The sequence below is a fragment of the Macrobrachium rosenbergii genome, unplaced genomic scaffold (genome assembly GCF_040412425.1).
Source record: "Macrobrachium rosenbergii isolate ZJJX-2024 unplaced genomic scaffold, ASM4041242v1 13908, whole genome shotgun sequence".
Taxonomy (NCBI): domain Eukaryota; kingdom Metazoa; phylum Arthropoda; class Malacostraca; order Decapoda; family Palaemonidae; genus Macrobrachium; species Macrobrachium rosenbergii.
The window spans coordinates 846,423-873,842 of NW_027100725.1; the positions used below are offsets into that span (position 1 = coordinate 846,423).

At 35.6% G+C, this 27,420-nt stretch overlaps 2 protein-coding genes across 2 annotated transcripts; both read left to right on the forward strand.

Moving 5' to 3' along the window:
- Positions 1-16,603: 16,603 nt before the first annotated feature.
- LOC136837999 (uncharacterized) lies at positions 16,604-18,910 on the forward strand. Its single transcript, XM_067102862.1, has 3 exons — positions 16,604-17,077; positions 18,405-18,601; positions 18,765-18,910. The coding sequence occupies exons 1-3, from the start codon at positions 16,821-16,823 to the stop codon at positions 18,908-18,910; spliced, it is 600 nt and encodes a 199-aa protein (XP_066958963.1). The 5' UTR covers positions 16,604-16,820.
- A 1,515-nt stretch (positions 18,911-20,425) lies between these two features.
- On the forward strand, positions 20,426-22,290 carry LOC136838027 (uncharacterized). Its single transcript, XM_067102888.1, has 2 exons — positions 20,426-20,738; positions 20,964-22,290. The coding sequence occupies exons 1-2, from the start codon at positions 20,707-20,709 to the stop codon at positions 22,000-22,002; spliced, it is 1,071 nt and encodes a 356-aa protein (XP_066958989.1). The 5' UTR covers positions 20,426-20,706; the 3' UTR covers positions 22,003-22,290.
- The last annotated feature ends 5,130 nt before the right edge of the window (positions 22,291-27,420 follow it).

Sequence of the window (27,420 nt, forward strand, 5' to 3'; positions counted from 1 at the left end):
AGCCATTGTGAAATTGAAACAATGAAAACTTCCTTACGTAAACTATCTGAATTCCTGTTTCACAAATGAACGCAAGGTAACTCACAATTACGTCTATAAGCACTTTGTTCACTTCATAAAAGTTCACTTCATAAATGTTCACAATATTTTTCAAATGAAATAAAAAAAAATAACAATACGGTTTTAAAAGGCTAAGTGTACGGGGAAATCTCCTGATTCTAGTCAAATAGAGTGGAGAAGGAATAACCTTGCCTGGTCCAAACAGTTATTACTCTAAGCGACTAAAATTGACAGCTTAAGCATTTCGTGTGTCGGGCAAAGAAAAAAAGGTTTATACTGTACCCCACATGCAATACAATAAAAACGGGCTTTGAGTCAATAGGAATAACTACACGAATTCTCAGCTGTGATAATTAAAGTTTATAACAGATTAAAGAGCTTACGAGTTTTGCTCAAGGGCGAGTCTCGGTGGGGAGAGGAGAAACAAGCGAACAATACTGGGAATAAACGAGTCAACAGGCACTGCACTATAACATAAACCGGCACTATTTCAAAAGCAGGCGCGCAACACTTCATAAAATACAATATCGAAAATAACAGGTATTCAGATGGCTCACAATGTACAATATTCTGAATGAGAACAAACAACACTGACAAATTGCTCATTAAAAGGAAGAATGGATCCCGGACAGGCCCCCAAATTATGTTACATACTTAATTAGGTTTCTCACTGAACATTTAAGAATAAGACACGGATGGGTTTTGTAAGCTTGTAACAATACTAAGAAAGGATAAATTAAAAGTTATTAACGAAATAATTATTGTATTAACACAAAAGGTAAGTAAAAATAAACATTCCTCCTTTAGCAGAACAATGCTATAAATCACACCCATAAATAAAGAAAATAAACCTCATTCAAAATATTATGAAAAATATACGGAAAATACTCAAAAATAAATAGACAGCTCCTTCGACCCTCCTCCCAGCAAGAGACCAGAGTGAGACTCCCTTAAAGCCAGGGAAAAGATCCGAAGGAGACAAACCACGCAGAATATAACAAGTGATTCCGTATTCATATGGTAGTTACACAGTTAACTAAACAAGGCAATAATTAAATGGTTCAGCAATATGTAAAATATTAACAATATGCGTCACAACAGCATTTTACATAATAATAAAACTGATTTTAATTCCAGCACGGACTCTTGCTCCTGAAGCAGTCTTTAACATAAGAAATCTCTAAATTTTCACATTTTTTACGTTATTTACTTTTCTCTCAAATGCTCAATCATCATTAATAATAATGATATATTACAAACATCTGTAAATTACAGTTCCCAGTATTGTAATACCCACTGTACTTCTTTTAAGTGAATAATCAAATGAATGTACAGTAAATTGAACTGTCATAAGAATTTGACCTTCATCTGTAAATTGTAGTTACCGCATTGTAAATGCACACAGTGCTTGTTTCAAGTAAATGATTATAATGTAAATTGAATGACATAATGTAAACACTATTTTTCCCTCACGCGAATGTTTACAAAGAACTCATTCATGTTTACCGTGGATCTAACTGGCAGCAGTGTCCATTACAGAACTCATTCATGTTTACCGTGGATCTAACTGGCATCAGTGTCCATTACTGCGTTAGATTAAAATAGGAGATGTGGAGGCGACGTCTGAACAGTCTATTAGTGTGAAGGTTTACTGTAATCTCAGTCTCATTAGTAATGGCTGCTAATTGTCTGTAAGGATGAGGCTCTCTTGCTGCTGCTTGATAGGCTTTAGACCAGCCTTAGATTTGACTGAATGTGTTTTCTTTTTTAAGTTCGGACAGTTTAGTTAAGCATAGATAGCCTACTTGCAACCTCGTTGGGTGGTTGTGACGTCAGTGCACCTCACGTGGTGCACTGTAGGCTTAACTAATAGGTAAACGTTTGTAGCGTCCCTTCATTTCAATGTGGTCTCTTAATAGGTAATTTTGATGTTTATTAGGATTTGTTCATCAGATATATATACAGATTTTATAAGTAATTCCAGCCCCCTGTCGAGTAGATTACATTATAATCTAAGACTTGAACACCATTTAGACTTTCCTTGACTTGAACATCATCTAGACTTATTAAGAACTGAACATGATTTAGGTTTTCTGAGACTTGAACATGTTTTAGATTTTTAACGCTTGAATATTATTCGGATTTTTTAACACTTGAATATTACTCAGACTTTTTAAGACTTGAGCATCATTTAGGCTTTGCAAGACTTGAAAATCATTTAGACTTTGTAAGGCTTGAATGTAATTTAGACTTTTCAAGTCTTGAACATATTTTAGACTTTATAACACTTGAACATTGTGTAGAATTTTATAGTTGAGCATCATTCAGACCTTTCAAGATTTTAATATCATTTAGACTTTTGTTTATGACTTGATCATCATTCAGACTTTTTGAAACTTGAACATCATTCACACATTTTGAAACTTGATCATTTGAACTTTTTAAGACTTGAACATCATATAGGCTTTTTAAGACTTGACCATCATTTAGATATTTTCAGACACTATTATAATTAAGAATTTTTAAGACTTGAGAATCATTTAGACTTTTTAAGACTTGAACATCATTTTGAGTTTTTAAGACTCTAATATGATTAACACTTTTAAAGACTTGAGAATCATTTAGGCTTTTTAGGACTTGAGAATCATTTAGGCTTTTTAAGACTTGAACATCATTTAGACTTTTTATGACTTGAACATCATTTAGACTTTTTAAGACTTTAATATAATAAAACCTTTTCAAGGCTTGAGAACCATTTATGCTTTTTAAGACTTGAACATCATTTATAATTTTTAGGACTTAAGCATCGTTCAGATTTTTAAGACTTGAACATTGTATAGGCTTTTTATAACCTGAACATCATTTAGATTTTGCAAGATTTGAACATCATTTAGACTTTTAAGACTTGAACATCATTTCGACTTGAAGATTTGATATTTAGACTGTTTCAAACTTGAACATCATTTAGATGTTTTAAGACTTGAAGATCATTCAGACTTTGTAAGACTTTAATAGAAATAAGACTTTTTAAGACTTGAAGATCATTTAGACTATTCAAGACTTGAGCATCATTTAGACTATTCAAGACTTGAGCATCATTGGAGTTTTCAAGACTTGAAGATCATTTAGACTTTTTATGACTTGAAGATCATTGAGACTGTTTAAGATATGAAGATCATTTAGATTTCGTAAGTCTTGAACATCATTGAGATTTATTAAGATTTGTACATCATTTAGATTTTTTAAGAATCGAACATTATCTAGACTTTTTAGGACTTGAACATCATTTAGACTTTTTAAGACTTTACTTATAGTTCCTTCGGATTTTGAAATCCAACGAATGAGAGAGAGAGAAAATGACGAAGTTGGGAAGGAGGGGGAGAGAAAGATGAAAGTTTCGCTGCCAAGAAAATCTTTCTCTCCCCTCTTCCTCACCTATTCTGAGGGGAAGGGAGACAGACAGCTGACGCTAGTTTGAAGGCTCTGTTGGAGAGAGAGCGAGAGAAAGAAAGGAGTTGGATTGTGGAACAGTCTTCCTGAGGATGTCGTGTAAATGGAACTTCAAAAGTTCCCCAAAATAATTTAACTCTATTTTAGTAATTTATATGTATTTTTATCCGTTTATTTATTTATCTTTTCTTCTTTTATGATAACTTATTTCTTCTTTGTGTATTTCCTGTTATCTTCTGTTCCTTCTTCCAAATTAACATCTTGATATTCTTTGGAAGCTTGAATTTGAAGTCAGTATCCCCTATGGGCTTGTTCTGTATGAAAGTTCATCTTCGGCACAACAACAATAACAACAATAACAACAATAATAATAATAATAATAATAATAACAATAATAATAATAATAATAACAATAATAATAACAACAATAACAACAATAACAACAATAACAACAATAATAATGCAGATCTCACGTTATCTACTTAAATAATGTTTATTTATTAAATTTTTATTTGAGAACTTAATGGGATCACATTCATGGTTAAGACAACAATGTCTTTTATCCTGTTACAGTTGGGGGGTGAACCTACCTGTATATTATATTTCATGGACCTTTTGTATAGATACAGCGACATTAAATAATAGATATGGCACTTTTAATTACCTGCTGTATGTTAAGAATCAAGTGCAGATACGTAAAGAAAACACTTGGAGGAAACACTTACCCCTTTTCATGCTTGTGTAAAAATACTTTCTTTTTAGATTCCCTTTTCATGCTTGTGTAAAAATACTTTCTTTTTAGATTAAGTGTTTGAAGAGTAAATCAGACCGAAATCATAATTCCTAATTTATGGCCTCCTCCTGACACTTTGGGACTTGTTTAAAACTCTCTCTCTCTCTCTCTCTCTCTCTCTCTCTCTCTCTCTCTCTCTCTCTCTCTCTCTCTCTCTCTCTCTCTCTCTCTCTCTCTCTCGGCAGTCAGAAATAGCCAGCACATGAAACCTTTCAGTTATCTGTGATTTGACATTATTATTATTATTATTATTATTATTATTATTATTATTATTATTATTATTATTATTCAACTGCTATGTTCGATAACTTTAAGGAAAGGCTGCATATTGTATAGACTATTTTTCATCTTTAAAAGAACATTATTATCTTAATTTTCTTTATGTAACTCTTGATTGAAGTTATCGGTTATGACTGTAATTCGAAGTTAAAATATTGATTCCTTTGAAAGTTAACAAAAGCTATTTGAAGTCAAAGGGGCCTCTGTGTCTTTCCTGTGCTTTCACTTTCGCCAATCTTCAACTTCTCTCCACCCTCCCGTCTCAAAGTTCTCATCCTGGTAGGCCCGGATCTTTCAACTACTCGTCTGGTGCCCACAAGTTCCCAGTTGACGATATCACGTCCTACTTCCACTGTGGGCATTAAATAAGGTTCTTTGCAGGGCCCCTTCTTCCCCTAGCAGCAACCCCTTTCATTCCTTTTGCTGTACCTCCGTTTATATTCTCTTCCTCCCATCTTACTTTCATTAACCCTTTACTAACATATGTTTCATCGTGCAACGCAAAATGTTTTCCTCCTGATATGCCTTTGAAGCCTCTCTCTATCTGTTTCCTTTCAGCGCTGAACAATAGCATACTCTATACTTGAGCTGATATTGCAGGTGTTGAAAAAAAAAAAAAAAGAAATATATATATATATATATATATATATATATATATATATATATATATATATATATATATATATATATATATATATATATATATATATATATATATTGAGAGATCAGATTCAGAGAGAGAGAGAGAGAGAGAGAGAGAGAGAGAGAGAGAGAGAGAGAGAGAGAACCAGAGAGACCCAATTTAGATGAGCTCATAACGGACTAGAGAAAGAATCTTCCTCTTATGTGGTGTCTTTGGGGACTTCTGGATGATCTTATGGTTTCATTTTTGAGTTAAAAAGTGTTGGAATTTTTTGGATTATATTATACAGTTATATATTTAGTGTTATGTTAGTTAATAAAGGAGTCACCTTAGGAACATTGGTGTTGGTCAGTCTGTGGCATGGTGACCATTAACCATAATGAATACAGGGTGATACATATTCAATGTTATGTTGGTTATTAGGAGAGGAAAGCACAAGGAACATTGGGTCTGGTCAGTACGTGGCATGGTGACCAGCATCAACGATGAATACCAGATGAGTAAAAGTTCACACGGAGGTAGAGTAGCCGAGAAAGAAAGGCGACTGTTTTTTTTATTTTGCTGAGAATTTGTAGCGAAAGTCAATTTGTCTGTTAGTAAAGTTTTTTGTTTTGTTTTTGTTTCATTCTGAGATTAAATCAAAATCTGGGTGAGACCTTTAGAGAACTGTATTTTGGTGAATGATTTGCATAGAAAGAAATATTCGGAGATCAATAATTTATGTGTAATTTCTCTTACTTTGACTCTGGGGCCTCCACAAAATACATTACCACTCGCACCAAACCTCTGTGGCAAGTTGCAAGACCCGGCAAAGACGAAGCTAATCCCAGGCCTGGGATTAGCACGGGTTTATTAAACACTTGGAACCTGAGAGCAACTTGCTTTCCACCTGAGAGACCTGGGTTCGATCCCGATGTGAGTCAGAAATTTATTTCTGTTCCACACGTGATTGTGTGTTGATGATTTCTATCTTATTCACCAGAAGGATAATTCGAATGAAATGTTGTCTATTGGGTCATTGCTGAATCGGGAAGTTGGGGAAAACTCGCTGGTATGCAAGCAGTTAGCTTGCCCAGGTAATTCCTTGGGTGCAGTTGCTCTCAGGTTCCAACTTCTTTTAGACTTGTATGGCCCAGTGGGTAACGCCCTTGCTTTCCACCTGAGAGACCTGGGTTCGATCCCGACGTGGAGTCAGAAATTTATTTCTGTTCCACACGTGATTGTGTGTTGATGATTTCTATCTTATTCACTCAGAAGGGATAATTCGAATGAAATGTTGTCTATTGGGTCATTGCTGAATCGAAGTTGGGGAAAATCTCGCTGGTATGCAAGCAGTTAACTTGCCCAGGTAATTCCTGGGTGCAGTTGCTCTCAGGTTCCAACTTCTTAGACTTTGTATGGCCCAGTGGGTAACGCCCTTGCTTTCCACCTGAGAGACCTGGGTTCGATCCGACGTGAGTCAGAAATTTATTTCTGTTCCACACGTGATTGTGTGTTGATGATTTCTATCTTATTCACTCAGAAGGGATAATTCGAATGAAATGTTGTCTATTGGATCATTGCTGAGTCGGGAAGTTGGGAAAACTCGCTGGTATGCAAGCAGTTAGCTTGCCCAAGTAATTCCTTTGGGTGCAGTTGCTCTCAGGTTCCAACTTCTTTTAGACTTGTATGGCCCAGTGGGTAACGCCCTTGCTTTCCACCTGAGAGACCTGGGTTCGATCCTGACGTGAGTCAGAAATTTATTTCTGTTCCACACGTGATTGTGTGTTGATGATTTCTATCTTATTCACTCAGAAGGATAATTCGAATGAAATGTTGTCTATTGGGTCATTGCTGAGTCAGGGAAGTTGGGGAAAACTCGCTGGTATGCAAGCAGTTAGCTTGCCCAGGTAATTCCTTGGGCAGTTGCTCTCAGGTTCCAACTTCTTTTTAGACTTGTATGGCCCAGTGGTAACGCCCTTGCTTTCCACCTGAGAGACCTGGTTCGATCCCGACGTGAGTCAGAAATTTATTTCTGTTCCACACGTGATTGTGTGTTGATGATTTCTACAGTATATTATATATATATATATATATATATATATATATATATATATATATATATATATATATATATATATATATATATGTATGTATGTATGTGTGTGTGTGTGCGTATAAATCACTCATTCACGCCATTTAAATCTTACAGCGCGGAGGGAGAGAGAGTGATGATATAAATGAAAACAAATTAAGAAGTCTTTAGCAGAAATGTTTCATTATATAACCATGTTCAAGTATTTGCAAACTATTTACAGTGATTTATTAAAGGTTAACATGGCCCAGTACGTGTGTAGTCAGTTTATTCATATGAGTAGAGTGAGAAAGAATGTTTATATATATATGAAGGATATGGAGTGCATTGCAAGGTTTGCTTAAGAAGGGGTGAATAGCACATCGTGTGTATTGCAGCGTTGCCAAAATGCCGAATTTTTAGGATTTATGCCGAGACAAAACTCTACGGGTTGTGAATGCATTCTTCCTGCCGACAAGCCGTCGAGAACTCTGCTTTCCTGCCGAGAAAAAATCGGCTGCCTCACAGACGCGATGGCTGTCCCTCCATGCAACAGCTCTATCTCGAGTACTTGAGCAATGGCGACCATTAACCTTATCATTTTCTGGCAAGCGTTTGGAAGATAGATTCATTACATCTAAAATGATTTTTGACATGTTGCAAGATCATTCATCTTTCCGTATTTATTTTCAATTTCTTGATTTTGTTCTTTCTTACTTTAATAAATTTAATACTTTGTTCCAAAGGAGGGAACCTACATTACACATCTCACATATAAAATCTTATATACTCTGATATCCTCCTGAGAATGTATTACTCGTCTAGCAAAGCAACTGATTCACAAATATGTCAGATCAATCCAAGTGATGACGTTACTTGATGCCTCAAATGAAGTATACATGGGCACTCAAGTTCTCGGTATATTGCAAGAGCCAGAAATTGCTTCAAACAGAGCACACTGATCGCCGATGTCACAAAAAGATGTCGACAATTTATGATTACAGCGTGTGTTCAAATGAAAGAAAGGTTACCTCTAGGTTCAAAATTGCTTCAATTATGCAGTAATTTAAGTGTAGAGGTTTGCACCAGAAATGATGTGCTTCAAATTATGCCATCATTGTCAAATTTAGCTGCAGAAGTACCACGAATATATTCAGGGGATCTACAGCAATTGGATGAAGATTGGCGACATCTCCCCAACATTGACTTTCCTGAACATTCGAAGGCTTCAACAAATGTCGAGGATCTATTTGTTTATCTGTCCAAATTGAGAGACGACAATGGACAACCGGAATTCAAGGTTTTGCTTTCCTTTGCTTGGAGCATTTTATCATTACCAACGTCAAACGGTGATGCAGAAAGAATATTTTCCAAGGTAAATTCGATCAAAACAAAAATGAGAAACCAAATTTCGACATCCACCCCAAGAGCTTTAGCTTCAGTCTCAGAGACTGTGAAGACCAAAGGATGCTTCGTAACCTCTGACTGAGGTCAGCATGTGCAGAAGTCGAGAGAAAATATTCGATGACGGCGAGGAGGAGAATTTATAGAACTAGTGTGTGCACCATATAAATTTATATGTATATATATTCTTCTTGTATACCAACGAGTGCTTATACAATTGTAAATAATTATGTTGAATATAATCTGTCTAGTCAGTTATGTTGAATATAGCCTAATATGTCCAGGTTTATGGACACTAAAAGTTATTTTTCTATTATTGGATATAACCTAATATCTCTAGGATTATGGACACTGAAGATTATTTTTCTATTATTGGACAGAACCCAATATGTCTAGGATTATGGACACTAAAGATTATTTTTCTATTATTGGATATAACCTAATATGTCTAGGATTATGGACACTAAAGATTATTCTTCTATTATTGGATATAACCTAATATGTCTAGGATTATGGACACTAAAGATTATTCTTCTATTATTGGATATAACCTAATATGTCCAGGTTTATGGACACTAAAGATTATTTTTCTATTATTGGATAGAACCCAGTATGTCTAGGGATTATGGACACTAAAGATTATTCTTCTATTATTGGATATAACCTAATATGTCTAGGATTATGGACACTAAAGATTATTTTTCTATTATTGATAGAACCCAGTATGTCTAGGATTATGGACACTAAAGATTATTCTTCTATTATTGGATATAACCTAATATGTCTAGGATTATGGACACTAAAGATTATTCTTCTATTATTGGATATAACCTAATATGTCCAGGTTTATGGACACTAAAGATTATTTTTCTATTATTGGATAGAACCCAGTATGTCTAGGATTATGGACACTAAAGATTATTCTTCTATTATTGGATATAACCTAATATGTCTAGGATTATGGACACTAAAGATTATTTTTCTATTATTGGATATAACCTAATATGTCTAGGATTATGGACACTAAAGATTATTCTTCTATTATTGGATATAACCTAATATGTCTAGATTATGGACACTAAAGATTATTCTTCTATTATTGGATATAACCTAATATGTCCAGGTTTATGGACACTAAAGATTATTTTTCTATTATTGGATAGAACCCAGTATGTCTAGGATTATGGACACTAAAGATTATTCTTCTATTATTGGATATAACCTAATATGTCTAGGACTATGGAAACTAAAGATTATTTTTTCCATTATTGGATATTACCTAATACTGTATGTCTAGGTTTATGGGCACTGAGATTATTTCTCTATTAATTCGATTATGTAATATATCTTGAACATATGTTAATTCGCATACTTTATATGTAAATAGTTGAAATTTATATAGAACAGAATATTGCTTTGTGATTGTATAATATATTCATTTATATATAAACATGTAGAATATCAGTAAAAGAAAAAAAAGTATTTTATATGATTGATATATGAGTGAACGATGATAAAAATAAATCCAATAATTTCTAAGATTTATTTTTATCATTGTATTTGATTAGATTCATAAGAAAAGGGTGCAGCTCGTAACTTGTTTTATTTTCTTTAGTTACCCATGATTCAACACTGAAAACCGTTTTCTATAGGTATGCCGATTTCCTATGCTGGTTTCATAATTATGCCGAGTTTTGGCAACGCTGATCATGACGTTTCGTGACAGTGTTCCTCATCCTTGGTGGGTAGCTTTACATTGTCTGGTTTGCCGGTGAACTTTCTCCGGATAATTGGTAAACAGAGTTGTATATTTTATTAGCTTTATTACAGATGGGAAGGTTAGGCCAAAGTTGCTCGAACATTCAGAAGTAAAGCATATAACTTGTTGGTTTAACAGCCATTGGTGCAGCCGTTTCAGAGTAGCCTAGACTGGCCAGGTAAGTTTTAGGATAGCCTACCTCTTAGTCAAAGATTTCGCTATGTACTGCGTACGGTGATCTCTTCGTCATTTTACCATGTCCCAATTTATTGTAATGGGCAAGTAAACAAGTGCAATATTGTTTAAAGACTAAACAGAAGTTGCATAAATGCTGACCAGTCAGACCACTTTGGGTAGGTTAATGGGCACAGGGTAGTCATGATTGGCCAAGCAATGTTGCATTTCTGTGAAGGTTCTCTAATGGTATTCTTCATTTCAGTTTTGGGCACAATTTTTGAAAGGGAAAGGTTTTGAAAATAAGTGTTCTGTGTATAGGTCCCTCAGGGGATAGCATCATCAGCGCATCTCACAAGGTGCACTGTAGGCATTACTTAGGTTCTTTGCAGAATCCCTTTGGACCCTGACTGCAACCCCTTTCATTCCTTTTACTGTACCTCCGTTCATATTCTCTTTCTTCTGACTTTCCACCCTCTAAAACAATCGTTTCATACTGCAACTGCGAGGCTTTCCCCCTGTTAAACCTCTCAAACCACCTTTACTCTCATTTTTCCTTTCAGCACTGAATGGCTTCATAGGTCCCAGTGCTTGGCCTTTGGGCCAAATTTCATATTGCTGTTCTCTGTGTAGAGGTACTTTAGACAGGATAGGTGGATTGAGTAACAAATTACGTTTAAATAAAGATAACAGAAAAAACAAAATACCCTTATGTTTAAACAAATTTACTGAGATTGCAAATTAAATTTCGTTTCAATTTTTTATCCTGATGAGGTTTAAACCTCCCAGGAGCAGATGCAGAGTAGGAAGACGACTCCTTTAGGCCGATTTAGCATTTTTGTAGTAGACATTTCAGAGGGGATATAACCTAACCAGACTTACCTTTACCTAACCTAGCCTTGACGCCATGTCTGGGTGGGCGAAGCCCACCCCCCTCCCTGGATCACCCCCAAGTAATTCATGACCCTGCCCTGAATATGAATAATACCCACTCCTACCTCATGGCTTTGTTTCACATTACCTCTTTATTATATACCCATATGGGAACAAACAATTTATTAGGCTACCTACACAGTTCATACAGGAAATCTGGATCATTTTCCATTTGAGTAACCATTGCTTGCAGCGTCGTCATACAGCAGGGCCGGATTAAAGGGAGGCAATAGGGGCTATAGCCCCAGGGCCCCACAAAAAGGGGCCCCACAGAAAGAGGTGATTTCATAACCCATTATGCATTTTTTCACTTTTTGGGTTTTCATTTTCTTTTACCACCTTAGTGACCTTATGTTTTCTGTTATTTTTTCATTTTTAATCCCTCTTTTAATTTCTGTCCTCACTTTATATTGTATTTTCTTTCCTTTAAATAAAAAAAGAAACGTATTGGTAAAGATATATCACTTTGTTCATGTTATCTATTCTTCTATTAGACCACTAGTTAGGCTAATAGAACTATTGTACTGACAGTTGTTTAGAAGTTTAAAATGACATAAGTTGAAAGGAGTAACTGCTATTCTAATTAAGAAAACAGAAGGAGAGTAAGAAGTAGTCTCTTTAATGAAAGTTGAAAATTCGTAAAGAAATACACTGTCAGCTTACGCTATGCGTAGTGCTTTTGTTTATTGTTATTTCTTGTTGTCAGTCGAGTCCGACATTTGGTGCCGTGCATCCAGTGATTACAAAGGCGTGAAGTTGAATTGTATTTTGTGGAATTGTTTCAAATAACAATAACGTTCTTTGTCCTGTTTGGTGTCCACGCTTACTCCGGTGTTTCAAAGTAAGTTATATAGAAGTTCACTTGTTTAATTAACTTACTTTGGCTGTCTTTTGGGGGGTTGCAGTGACATTATGGTAGGCTAATAGGCCTACTGGAATTCTTTAGCATAGCCTACTCTATTTCGATTAATATTTCCAATTTTCCCCTTGTTTTTCCATTGATTTCCTGTTGATATGCATTTATAGGTGTCGGAAATTCGTTTTATCTTATCATTAACAAGTAGACTTTAAAAGTAGTTATTGCTGGAGGCAAATAGAAATGATACCTGATCACAATAATAAGCAGTCCACAATATCTTTAACTTCAGCTGTTCCAAAAGTTGCTATAACTTCATTATATGATGTACTACTACTACTACTACTACCAGTACTATATGAATAGGTAGTTGGGGATTTGACCAACATTATTGCAAAAGGAGGTGGGGGGCCATTGATTGGGGAGGTATGACTTTATGACGTAGTAGGTGGTAAGACGCTAATTCCTAGATTCAGTCCTTTATTCAACAGTAAGCGAATATAATTTTTTCCCCTCCCTCGCTGAAAGGGCAAAAAAACATGAAATGTAAGAGATGTGAGCCAAAAATTAACTAACCTAACTTTGTCACTGAATTGGCTAGTTTCGCCCCACACCCCTTTAGCAATTTTTATGTGCACTAGCCTAACCATGAACACTGACCAAACCTCCTAACTTGTCACTGAATTGGTTAGTTTCTAGATGGGGCTTCATCCTCCATGCCCCCTTATATCAGTGGGGGCTTCAACCCCAAACCACCTTTTGTGATCTTTACACTCCTTAATTTTTTCCTAGCCAGGTGGTCTGCTCCTGACCCCTGTAGGAGGCTGTAAATTATAGAAAATTGACGAGCATTGCCTGGAAGAGTCTGTCGGACTGTCAAGACCTCTGGAAAAAGATGAGTGCCCGACATAAAACTCTTCGTATATACGAAAGTGGTGCAAAGAAAACGCAAAGTGTCTCAAGCACGTGATAAAAATATCTTGAAGCAATGTCAAAAGTAGCCCTATTAAGCACCTACTTCGACCTTGCTGCCATAAAACAGCCTGTTGAAAATGCTTCAGAGCCGTCAGAAGAGGCATCAACAAGCAAATTAAGTATAGAAACTGAAACAGCATCTTCAGAAAAGGCAGAGCCTCTGGACATATCTTCAAGTAGCGCTACACCAGTGTATGAAGTCGACACAAATTTCCAGGGTGAACATGAACATAAGGACGTGCAGGAACATGAGGAAGATGTTGCTATGGAAAAGATCAGTACGAAAATCAAGGTTTTCAGAATGATATTGGTTTATTGCCTGAGTCATCTACTGAAGAAATTATAACCTTTTGGGCAAAGAAGGGATCAAGTGAATTACAACATTGTGATGAACAGTTACTGGATAAAACTTCAATGTTCCAAGATCAGGTGAAAGGGAAGAGTGGAATTCATTACACACGTGAATGTTCACGAAGTTTGTTTCAGAGGAAAACACTGAATAATGAAATAATTAATCGTTCATGGCTCTGTTTCTCTCCAACAACTGGCAAAGTTTATTGTTTTCCCTGTAAGCTTCTTAATTCAGGATCTGAAAAGGGCAAATTAGCCACTGATGGATTTTGTGACTGGAAGCACGGAAATGACAGGATAGCTGATCACGAGAAATCAAAGTGCCATCTATAATCCATCATTACTGTAGCCAAACTAGGGAAAGAACATGGCAGAATAGATCAAGAATTATCAAAGCAAGTAGCTCAATTGCAAGAATGCTGATGTAAACTTCTTACACGTATTGTAAGTGAATTTATCGCTGAGCGAGGACTAGCATTCAGAGGCACAGATGAACTGACTGGTTCGCCATCAAATGGGAATTTTCTTGGTATACTGAACTCCTATCAGAGTATGATCCATTTCTTGCAACTCACATCAAACTGCATACAAATAAAGGACGAGGTCACACAAATTATCTCTCCTCTACAATTTGTGAAGAAGAAGTAATTGGAATAATGGGGCGAACATATACTGCAAGAAATAATATCAAGAATCAAGAAGCCAAAATATTATTCTATTTCTCTTGACTCAACCCCAGATGAGGGTCACATTGACCAACTGACTTTAGTCATACGCTATAGGGAAGACACATTGCCAAAAGAAAGGTTCCTGACATTCATGGACAGTCGAGGTCACAATGGTTCTGATATGGCCAAAGCCCTGTTTCAGTTTTTAGAGGACCACGATATTGATCTCAAAGATTGCAGAGGGCAGTCCTATGATAATGCTGCTAATATGAGCGGGAACTATAAAGGAATGCAAGCCCTCATCAAAGGCAAGAAGCCATTATCAGAGTTTGTGCCATGCTTTGGACATTCCCTTCATTTAGTGGGAAAGGCAGCAGTTAACACATGCTCTGCAGCTATTCACTACTTTGACTTTGTTCTACAAATTTATTTGTTTTTCACAGCATCCACGGCACGCTATGCTACGCTCAAAGAAAATGAACAAGAGCTGGCAAGCAGTTGTATGTTACCAAGCGACTAAATGAAACTCGTTGGTCTTGCAGAGCAGATGCAACAAAGGCTATAGTGCATGGTTGCAGAGAGATGAGAGAGGCTCTTTATGACATAATGACTGATGAGGAAAACAAGGCTGTGGCTCGGAATGAAGCATGTCATTTATATGAAAAATGGGTAAATTAGAAATAGCCATTTATGCTACAGTTTGGAATGACATCCTAGAAAGATTCAGTGCAACAAACTATATTCTACAAGATCCTAAAATGGTTCTCAGTACTGCAGTGAAAGCACTCAAGTCTTTGAAAACATTTATTGAAACAAAGAGAGAAAAAATATGAGGAATATGAAGCAGCTGGAATCAGACTGTCTGGAACAGAAGAGTGTACTGAAGTTCGCCATTGTGTGAGGAACGTGCGTCTTAATCCACTTGATTATGGTAAAGCACAGGATGCCCAGATGAGTCCCAAGGTAAAGCTTTTTCGTGCAAAAGTTTCCTTCCACTTATTGACCAAATTGTCCAGTCTCTGGAGTGACAGAATAGCTACTTATGATGTTGTATGTGAGCGCTTTGGATTCCTCAATCGCCTAGAAGATATGGATGCTGATGAGATCAATTCAGCCGCAGTAGTCTTGTGAGTTTTCACAAAGATGACCTAGAGCCCAGTCTCAAAGATGAACTCGTTCATTTGGTGAATTGGTAAAACTCGACAGAAAAGACAATGAAAAAATTCCAAAGAACTCCACTTCTACTAAATTTTCCTTGACAATGGCTTACAGGCAACTTTTCGTAGTGTTGAAATCTTGTTGAGAATCTATTTAGTATTAATGGTGTCCATTTGTAGTGGTGAAAGGTCATTTTCAAGATGAAAATAATAAAAATCGACTGATAACGTCAATGAGCCAGAGTCGTCTTTCATGGTTGGCTATAATGAGTATTGAAAGTGATATTCTTCGGGAAATAGATTTTCAGACAATAATTACAACTTTGCCTGTCAGAAAGTACGTAAACCTGCTCTGTTCCTGTAAATTAGTTAAATGATAATAATGTAGAAGCTTCCTTGGTGTTTTCTTAGCTACGGTACTTCCTATATGTGGAGACTACCTACTTAATCTGAATACTAAGAGTTCTTCATTTTTGCCAATAATAGTCCTCAGTATAACCCAGAATTGCCCAGGTGGAAAATGCTCACTGTACTCGCCCCTCCACTTCACTAAAAAAATAATAATAAGAAGAAAATAAAATAAAATAAATAAATCAGCTGGTTATAGGGCCCCCACAAATGATTTGCCCCGGTGGCGTATTTACAATCTGTATACACAGTCGTGAGCATACCCGCCAGCAGCCAATCAGATGCCAGATCACATAGCCAATCAGATTCGAGCAATGACGTCATCGACTGTATATTTCAATTACCTATATTTTATCCTATATTAGACAACTGTGTGTGAGCAGCAATAACCCATATGAGAAATATTGTTCAAATATTAACCCTCTTATGTATTTGTGTCCATAAAGGAGACTAAAATTGTGCGCATTAAGTTAAATTAAGATATGGAGAAAAGAGTGACGTCATCGACGAAGAAGAGTGTAAACAACAGATTTCTAAACGCCTGCTAGAAAATTCCAGCAATGACGTCATCGACCGTATATTTCAATTACCTATATTTTATCCTATATTAGACAACTGTGTGTGAGCAGCAATAACCCATCTGAGAAATATTGTTCAAAATTAGCCCACTGGTGTATTTGTATGCATTAAAAAGCCCCAAATAATAAATAAAAAAATATGCACGCAAAGAGTGACGTCATCGTCTTCTTAAAAGTCCGCAGAAGAAGAATCCTCATTCCACCGCGTTGTTGATATTCTTTGGGCGCCGCCACGCTGCGTACATATTTACAATCGGTGCCGTTTCACGTTGCTTCAAAATGTCCTCCAATCTAAATTTTACTGAAGAAGGTTTCTCTAACATAGTAATACGAAATGAAAAGAATATTGTACAATTGAGAACTAATGCATTTGATGATGATGAAGCGCTGAGATGGAAAGAGGTTTTTACTGCACGCAATAGTACAACTTACAATGCTGCAAGATTATATCATGGTGTAAGATACCGCTTTCACGAAAAGTTCATCTGCCTGCATGGTGACAATCGGCATAAAGGAGTTAAAAAAACTTATACTGGGTAAGTTAAGCCAATTGAAGCTTTTAAGTTAAGTTTAATAGCCTATAGCTATGCTGCCAAACACAGGGCCAATTGTGATGCAACCATTGCTATTTCATATGCCTTGACTAAGTCATTTCGCTTCATGCCGTAGTAGCAGCTAGGGAGAGAACATAAGAGGGTAATTGTTTATATTAACGCCACTGTGAATTTGTTCTTTGCAATATTAGGCCCACAATCCAATGACTTCATTTGTTTACGTAATACCTGCTCGCAAGGTGGTAATGCACAAATGAGTTAATGAGCCTTCTTGCCATTAAAATTCACACAAAGTAGTTCCAACTGTACAAATAAAAGCCCTCCTCTATTTGCCTTGAAGAAACTCCTCAAATGGGGTTTCGTCAACATAAGAAGTGGTCTAAAATAGTGCAAATATGAAGAAAACATTCCAGTTATAAAATTGGTAAAACAATGTGTGTGTATTATATAGAATCACCTTTTATTCTTTTTGTGTGAGTAGTAATGTGGATTTTTATTGCAAAATTGGTGCTTTTGCTCGGAAACGCAATAAGCGACGTCACAAATTACAACAAATCAGATGCTTCCTTTTGTATACATAGTAAGCTGGTTGACATCAAACTTTTTAGGAAATAGGTGTGGCCACCATTGGGTTTAACTTTCATAGTGGGTGGTTCGACTAATTTTGCCTAAGATGGGCCGACTTGCTTGCATTAAGGAAATTTTGTTAGGTTAGGCCACTGTGCTATACTTCTAGGAAGGTTAGGTGCGGTTTTAAGGTTTTCATTGCAAAACAAATATTGTTACTACCAATTTTAAAACTGGAATGTTATCTTTTTCGCATTTACACTGTTTCCACTCTTTGTCTTGAAGCTGATCTTTGTCTACGCGCTGATTGGCTATGCGATCTAGTGCGTGATTGGCTACTGGCGGGTATGCTCGCGACTCTGTATGCACCATTGATGGTTTAACTTCCATAGTGGGTGGTTCGACTAATTTTGCCTAAGTTGGACCGACTTGCTTGCATTAAGGAAATTTTTGTTAGGTTAGGCCACTGTGCTATACTTCTGGGAAGGTTAGGTGCGGTTTTAAGGTTTTCATTGCAAAACAAATATTGTTACTACCAATTTTAAAACTGGAATGTCATCCATGTTCCAAGCTGCAAGGTTGTCAGTGATAAAAGGTGTTCACGACTGTGTACACAGACGACTGTGTATACAGACTGTAAAAAAATGCATTCAGTTTCACGCGAATTTGCGTGGTTTGGTAGTTATATTAATTTACATGACTTGTATGCATTTATGCTATATAACATTGCAATGACTTCTAGGTGCAGCGTGAAGATGGATATCAAGATTAAATTAATCACCAAAAATACCATCAGAATTGATAAGGATGTGAGGACACATCCATGTATCATCACAATTGAAGGTACCCACAACCACCCCGCTGAAGCAGCAAGTGCTCTACAGGAACTCAGGATTCCAACAGCCACAACTGACACCTTCTTCAAATACTTTGATTTGGGTAAGACTTTAAGAACAATAAATAATTTACTGTTGTATTTAAGAACCGTTTAAATAAGTAAATAGGCCTACAGCATTTATTGTCATCTTGTTTCTTGTGTTGTACCCATATCCTTGCCTGCATATTATTGTTACTGTATTATTATTATTTATTTATTTTTCAGGTATGACTGTGCCACAGGCTATAAGGTTTCACCAGGAGAAACTTAACTTTAACCTCTCAGATCTTGCAAATGCTGCTGTAAATCCAAAGTCCAGATCTGTGTACTATATGAGAGAGAAATGGCTAAAAACAATTATGGAACACTAGGGGTGGAGATATGTTCTCAGCAATAAAAAAATATGCCGATGCTAACCCACTTTCAAAGATAAAGTATGAGCACACTGGTGAGCGATTCACTCTTGTACTCATTACTGATTTCATGTCAACTGTTCATAGAGAATTCAGGAGGCAGGTGAAGTTATTTTTGTTGACACAACAAGTCACTTTGATCAGCTGAACACAGCAGTTACCCTCTTCTCTGTGCTGGTCCTGCAGGAGCTCTACCCCTTGGCGTGATCTTTACATCCTCGCAGGATGAAGCAAGCTATACAGCAGGTACTGTAGCAACTTCTGTTTCAGCTAATTATGAGTTCCATATTAGTAGTTAGAAACTTTTTTTGGAAAAGAAAAAATTATCCATTATTATTTTATTGATAATTTTTTTTCTACACTCTAAAAGTACATAATATTTTAACTTCAGTTACCGCATTTGGTATTTTCCTTATTTACAAGCGATACTAAAATATCTGTAATTAACCTCATTTCAATATAAAAGATTAATGATACCTTTTATCTTGCAGGATTTGATATGCTGAAGCAGATGTTGGGGACAGTGCCTTTTTACCAGCAAGGGCATCCACTATGCTTCATAACAGATAATAGTGATGCAGAACGAAATGCACTAAGAAAAGTATGGCCCAATTCAGAAAGATACCTGTGCATATTTCACATTCTACAACAGGTTTGGAGATGGCTGTGTGATAGTTCCCATGGTGTTAAGAAGGATCATCGTCAACTCCTCATGCAAGTAGTCAAGAACTTACTGTACGCCAAGACTGAACAGAAATTTAATGAGGACTGGCATGCAGTTCTTTAGACCCAAGAGGCAAAAAACTATGAAAACTTTGTGAGGAATGGTTAATAAAACAAAATTAATTGTTAAATGTTAACTGTTTGTTATAATATTCACCTCACCATAGTAAAGTTTTGTAAAAAAAAAAATATTGCCTACAGTCTTTTGTCGATATAATCTCTTAAGGTAATTTATATTTCATAATTTTTATTCTCAGATTCATCATTATGAAGTGCTCACCAGATGGGTAATTGATTACTGGTACAGTACCTGTTTAGTCTGAAGTGAATGTACAAATGCTCTTTCCCTCTATGCGTGAAATGCATGCAGCTTTGGTGAAAATTTATTTTGCTATCATTTTAATTTGTTTAAATATTTATTTTCACAGCTAGCTCAATGGTTTTTGGCGATGGAAAACTTAGACATAAACGTCTGTAGTTTTCATAGATTTTGATTGGCATGTTGGCGTTGGGTTTAGCAACTCAGCATATGCTTGGATTTATTTCTTTATTTCCCCACGGTCTTGGGTTCTACTTAGCAACATCTATAGCTGCTTACTTAGAGTTAACACCGCTTTATTATATTATTACTGTGTTTTATTATTTTATTACTGTATTTTAATATTTTATTGATACCATTTGATGTTTAATTATTGTTTTATTACTGTTAAAATACGTAAAATTCAGTACTTACTGTACAGTATATGAAACCTTGCCTTACACAATCTGGAGGATGACGATATGTGTTGGCTACACTCTTATCTATTCCCATAAAAAATCATTCCTTTTGACGCAGGATCAGTCAGGTATTGCAAGTTATACCACTGCCTTCACCAACCTTTATCCTCATACCCATAGGCCGTTTTTGTATATTTCACGATGTTTTCAGATATGTGACTAATCTGATCCAGCGCAAAGAAGAATGGTGCATATTGTACAGGGCAGGACGGCTGCTGCGAGGCAATCAGACCAACAATTATGCGGAGGCCACCATGTGCATCATTAAAGACATTATCTTGAACAGGTTAGTAGGTATAAGAGACTTCAGCTAAGGGCGGATTACAGTGTAGAAGGGACAATAAATACAGCTGTATACAAAGCATATCAAACAATAAAACGCCAGTGCAAATTTTTGTTAAAACAAATGAGATGGCCTTTACAGTATACATATTTTTAGTTGAAAATTTCATAAAATGTATGCTTTGCTTCATTAGATCACTTAATTATTGTTAAATATTTTTACTTTCAGGTGCAAAGCTTTCAACACAAGCCAGTTGTTAATGTTTATGAATGAGGTGTTTGACCTATATATGAAGCAGCGTCTCCTTGATGTAGCTTTGGGCCGAAAAAAATCACGGGTACCAGCGTATAATTCCATTTCACAAGATATAATTAGGTGCAACGATGATGAATACAAAATGTTTGTAAAGAGTCAATCTGAGGATACTGTTACTTATACAGTAGACCTTAGATTAGGCATTTGTGACTGTACTATGGGAAACACTGGAAAGGTGTGCAAGCATCAAGTGGCATGCTCGGAAAAATTCCTCTTGGCTTTACCTCAAATATTCAGCAGTACTCCTGAAAAAAGACAGTGGCTTGCGAGAATTGCACTTGGAAATGAAAATGTGCCTTCGCTGGAATTTTTTGCTACATTACATGACAATTCAGAACAGTTTCAGAGTGATTGTGTAAAAGAATGTGACAAAAATACCCAAGCCACTGCATATAGGCATAATGAAGACAGCGATGGCACGCAGATGCCTTCTACTACATTTCAGCACAATAATACAAACAGTGATGACACACAGATGCCTTCCACAGTTCACTGCAATAATAAAAACAAGTTTGAAAAAAGCACCGATAGTGATGATGACGACTGCAAGACGAGTAATCCCAAGAGGCGATCAAAACAAATCATGGAAAAATTAGACATTCTTACAGAAACAATAAAACATAGTGCTGCTCTGTATGGGGATGAGCTGACCGTTGGAGATATAGAGAAGCTAACTAACAGGTTTCGTAATGTTCGTACCTCAGATCAGCTACACAGTCTTTTCCAATGCACTGGGGCGGCTTTGCCATGCGTAGGAAGGGGGAAAATACCTTGCCAACCAACATCAATTGCTAGGCGCCAGCAAGGAATGCCAAGAGGAGCTGCGCCTATCACAAAAGGCAGAAAGAGGAAAGGGAACCTGATTCACAAAACACTGAAAAGACAGCGTAATCTTTCCCTTAACATTTCCCAAAATGTAATGAATGCCAAGAGTCATGGTAGTGACCATTAGATTTAATTTATAGGAGCACAATATATTATAATGTTGAAATTTGTTAATAAATATTGCTGGCAGTATAAAATTTTGGGAGATATAAGCTTTGTGAACAGGATAATGGGTTTACTACCAATAACAAAGTATAACCGTGTGGTTACTTGTATTCACTTTTTGAGGGTTGCAAGGCTGTGCCTACATTTATCAGTTATATTGCAAATGATGCAAAATAAGTTTACTCTGTAGGCAGTGTTGGGCATTGTGCATAAGGCACAACAGATTGTACTTTTTGCTGGCTGCGTCTGATAAACTGCCCTAATGATTTAATTATATACTACAGTACTACAGTTTCTTAAAGTTTCGTCTTTTAAAATTTATTTTATTTTTTCTGGTACAGTATATTAGAACCATGAATTTTGGTTGTATTTCATTGTTGTGGTTCTTGTATCACGAAGAGGTCAAATACAGTAGTTAACAACATTCAGTTAGGAAATGTCTTTCTTGCCTTTACACAGCCATATTTAAAGTGTTACTGGTAGTGTTGCAATGATCAAAATATTGTAATTAACTTATCTTTTATGCTTAATTTCTAAACTCCAGCACTATGCATAAGCCATACTTGCGTGACACTGAAAAAACTTTCATGAATGTTGCTTATATCATTCTCTGTGCTTTATATATTTACAAGTAAACTACAAATGCCTTTTGGAATTTTATAATTTGAAGTGTGGGATAATTCTAACTTTCAATTATTTGATTTCTTATGAGTCATTCATGTTTAAAAAGATTTTCTGTTAGTACCTCATGCAGTAAATGTCCTATATTTTGTAACAAATTTACTGACATAAATTTTATTTCTAATGATAACAGAAGTCAAATGTGTAGTCATACATATCTATAAAATTATCTGTGCTTCATGTAGTTCATACCCTATGTTGTGCGTGTAACAAATTTATATAATTTTTGTTAAGAAGTGTGGTTTATTTTGTGGTACAGGTATTTTACCATATACAGTACTGCACTGTATCATTGGTCCCTTTTTTTGTCATCACTGCCTGCTGTAACATTTTCAGAGAATTGTTTGCTGACTACTAGTTCAAAATACCCTTAAAATGCGCTGTAAATTCATTATTGTTCTAAAATTCCCATTAATTAGGCAGTTACATTATCCTCAGTCTTTAAAAACTTACTGAAAACTTCAAGTTAGCTGTCCTATTTGATTTTCATTTTGTATTGCTTCTCATGCTAAATCCTGTCATTTTTATTTGAAAGTTTTGGCTGCTTATGTCTAGTTTTGAAATGTTATTTCAGAATATTTCGGATTTGTTAGAACAGAATATATCATAAATAATAATTTGCTGCATTGTATTATTAAAAGAATTAAATGCAATGTTTATGAACAGTAATTAGTCATTATTTATCATATTACAGTAATTTTATATTAAAATGTTGAGTTATTGCGGTTAGCTTAGGTTATGTTAGTCCATTATGGTTATACTGTATATACTGATTATAGAGAATAAAAAAAGTAATGTGGAGAAATAAATATATTAAGTTAACTCCTGTCATTCATTTGTTGATTCCTTTAAAGCGTATGATAATATAGTTGAGTATTTAATTCATGTACATTTATACAATTAACGGCTGCGTAAGTCAAATACTGTATGTCTGCATAGAACACTGACCTCAGGTCAGTATCTACAGCATATACAGTAGAGTAACAAAAGTAGCCGACTACCTTCGATGCCAGTTCATGGATAGAATGTTTTTCCCATGGTGAACCCACAGTATTGAGTCTAATAGATTGAAAGATTTAAAAAATATTTGTATTAATCATAATGGCAAATTTGTTTTCGTGCTCACATTGTGGTATTCCTTTAAAATATTAGTTAGCTGATATGCTAGCAAAATAAGGTGCCAATAAGGATGAAATAGATCAGATTGAACCCAGTGGTATTGAAAATTACTAAAATTTTAGTTAAGAAGAAAAAGGCAAGCTGGCAACGATAAAATGAAGCTATTATAGACAATGGTAGTGAAGGTATGTCTTATGATAGTTTTATGACAAATACATAATGGCGATTAAGTCAGTGCCAGTAGACAAGATTATTATAATGTAATTTGGTTATAAATAGTGCTTGCAATATAAAAACTTGGGTTATAATGTAATTTGGTTATAAATAGTGCTTGCAATATAAAAACTCGGTTGATGGTTTTTTTGTGTAAGCTTTGTGGACCAGAATAATGGGCTACTTTCCGCCATTACGCGTTACGGCGTATTTTTATGAAATGGAATTTTCTTTCTAGCAGGCGTTTAGAAATCTGTTGTTTACATTCTTCTTCGTCGATGACGTCACTGTTCGCTCCATATCTTAATTTAACTTAATGCGCACAATTTTAGTCTCCTTTATGGACACAAATACATAAGAGGGTTAATATTTGAACAATATTTCTCATATGGGTTATTGCTGCTCACACAGTTGTCTAATATAGGATAAAATATAGGTAATTGAAATATACGGTCGATGACGTCATTGCTCGAATCTGATTGGCTATGTGATCTGGTATCTGATTGGCTGCTGGCGGGTATGCTCACGACTGTGTATACAGATTGTAAATGCGCGCCCGGTGGACCCACAGCTGTGGATCCGGCCCTGAGTCCCTATAGTAGTACCAATCTGTGGTGAGGGTTTGGGCGTGTCTAAAAACGAAAACGCACGGTGCCATATTTTCAAGTTCTTTGTGGAGGCGGTCAAAGTCAAAGCTCTGTATTTCTTACTAATCCCCCAAAGGAATCATTACCCTAAAGTCAAAACCTTTTTATGTCCTGTACAGATTATCCTCCTCCTTTCAGAGTCTGGTGAGGGGGGAAGACTCACTCCAATTGTCTTAGAAGGGTTCGCTGGTATAAGTTTATTTTTCATTTATTCTGATATTTATCATATAGTGTATATTGGCATTAAAACTTCAGAGTTATGAAAAATCCTTTTATTCTTCAATTAACTTATTTATTAACAATCTACAAAAGTGACAAAACTAAAGGGAAATCACGGATATGATAAACAAATTTCATCCATTAATAATTTCTTCAGTTTTAGAAACATTCAGTAATAAATACAGTATATCTAATAAATAATAATGATAATGATACGTTAATTAAGCTCGTGATCATATGCATCCACAATGGTTTACAAAGAGAACAATACAGAACAGCGTGAAGGAAAAAACAAATATATGTATATACAGTATATATATAATATATATATATATATATATATATATATATATATATATATATATATATATATGTGTGTGTGTGTGTGTGTATATGTATATATATATATATATATATATATATATATATATATATATATATATATATATATATATATATATATATATATGCATGCACATAATAATACAAATGCATATGTGTGTATATAGTAAATTTAAAGTGTTTATAGTATGTATATATATATATAATATATATATATATAGAGAGAGAGAGAGAGAATTGCTTTAAGAGGACTCCTCATCAGAAGAGCCAAGACTTATAATGAATGAGTCAATATATTTATATATCTATCAAAATATCTTTTGGTGCATCTTCCACTCGCAATCACTGGTATGTCTTGCAAGCCTTCTGCCAATTTCCAGGCGTCACAGTATCCAGAGCTTCTTTAGTAAGTTCCGATAGATTTGCACCATCTTACAATTGTTTCGTTACGCTATGAAACTTTTCACTTGGCCCAAATTATTTTAGTTTTATCGGGTTGTATTGGCAGTGGTAGGGAGGAGGAACCCGAATAATTTCATTCCATTTTCTGCTGCAATTTTATCTACGACATAAATGTCTTTCATTTTAACGGAGTACTCCTTCCTTTACCATCTCTAGAAGTTGACTTTTCAACATTTTCTCTGTTGGTTTCGCACCTTTAGAGATGAGCCATTCTGTAATTACTGCCTTTTGCTTGACATCGTTGGCAAGATCTACTTTCCTTGAAAATAAGGAGCATTATCCATCACAATGATTGAAGTTGGTGGTATGTTCAGGAGCAACTGGCAACGCCATTCTTCAAACACTTCGTGAATCCTTTGAAGTGATAATCACCATAATTTTTGCAGTGAATTTAAGCTCAGCGTTTGGAATGAAAGCCTTCTGCAGAGCCTGCATGCAGAATTATAAGTCAACCACCTTTTCCAACGGCACTTTAATTCCAGTACATTTTCGGTTTATTCTTTCCAGCATTTTCCTACCGTGTCATTTTGATTAACCCAAGTCTCATCCAGATAAATTACATTTCGTCCGTTCTCTCTGACTTTTTGCATTTTTTCTAGGAATCTTGTTCGCAAGCACTACACGTCATATCGTTCCATCATCAAAAATTCCCTATCCACCGAGTTTTGCGTACTGGAAACCAATTTCTTTCACAATTTTTCTTAAAGATTCTCTACCACCTTTGAATCCTGTTCTTTCCCTCATTTCAAACAACACTTTGCTAATGGTTGGAATTTCTTTCCTCTCATAAAATTTGAGAATTATCCGACGAAGCAAACATTTGTCAAAGTCATCCAAACCAGTCACAGGTTTTGATCTTTCCTCTTCTTTATCTCGAAAACTGGGTCGCAAATAATTCTTGCGACTCTCATTAAATTCTTTACATATTCGTTCAACTGTAGCTTTACAGACTTTGTTGCCTCAGCTGTACGAAGAGTTGCATTTGCAACATGAGTAATGGGTCCCCTGTTCTGTTTCTCCATTGTGAAGTATCTTAACTCATTATGAATAATTTTCCTTGCCTGTCCCTTGAATGACTACCAGTGAGGAACTCTGACCATCCATGACGACTACAAAAGGCTGTTTTGTCCTATAACGAGTGACAACTGCAGCTCATAATATATCCGTGCCTGGCCCGAGACACGAGGTCAGGAAGTTCATAACAAAGCCACGTTTCTTCACTTTAAAAGGTTAATGTTATTGACTAGTTTAACACAATATTCATCGGGATCTGTGTACAACAATCAACATTCAATCATCTATGGAGCAAATTTATTAATTTCAGTTACTAAACTGCTCCCCTTATATACCTCATTAAAAATTGTAATAGATTTATGTTTGGCAAACGCATTACCAATTTCAATCTAACCACCCACGGTATTTAGATTTTTCATCTTATCACCGGAAAAACTTTTTTTCCATATTCAGTTGACTGTTGTCTGAAACAACCTACATACGAAAAAATAACATCAAAGATGGAAAAACAATTTCATATAAAATTTCTCTATTTATAGAAAAGTTCAGACAACAAACATCTTTTAAGCATTTAATCACACACACACACAAACGTGTTTGAGAGCCAACTATATTTACATCCGCTAATCCTCACCTTCACCATAAAGGACGGCAGCTTATAAGATTTGTCCATTCTTAGGAGA

Coding starts and splice junctions, on each gene's coding strand:
- LOC136837999 (XM_067102862.1), top strand. CDS start 16,821: ATGTCCTCCAATCTAAATTTTACTGAAGAAGGTTTCTCTAACATAGTA. Junction 17,078..18,404: donor GTTAAAAAAACTTATACTGG/GTAAGTTAAGCC, acceptor AATGACTTCTAG/GTGCAGCGTGAAGATGGATA. Junction 18,602..18,764: donor CTTCAAATACTTTGATTTGG/GTAAGACTTTAA, acceptor TTTATTTTTCAG/GTATGACTGTGCCACAGGCT.
- LOC136838027 (XM_067102888.1), top strand. CDS start 20,707: ATGTGCATCATTAAAGACATTATCTTGAACAG. Junction 20,739..20,963: donor AAAGACATTATCTTGAACAG/GTTAGTAGGTAT, acceptor TTTTACTTTCAG/GTGCAAAGCTTTCAACACAA.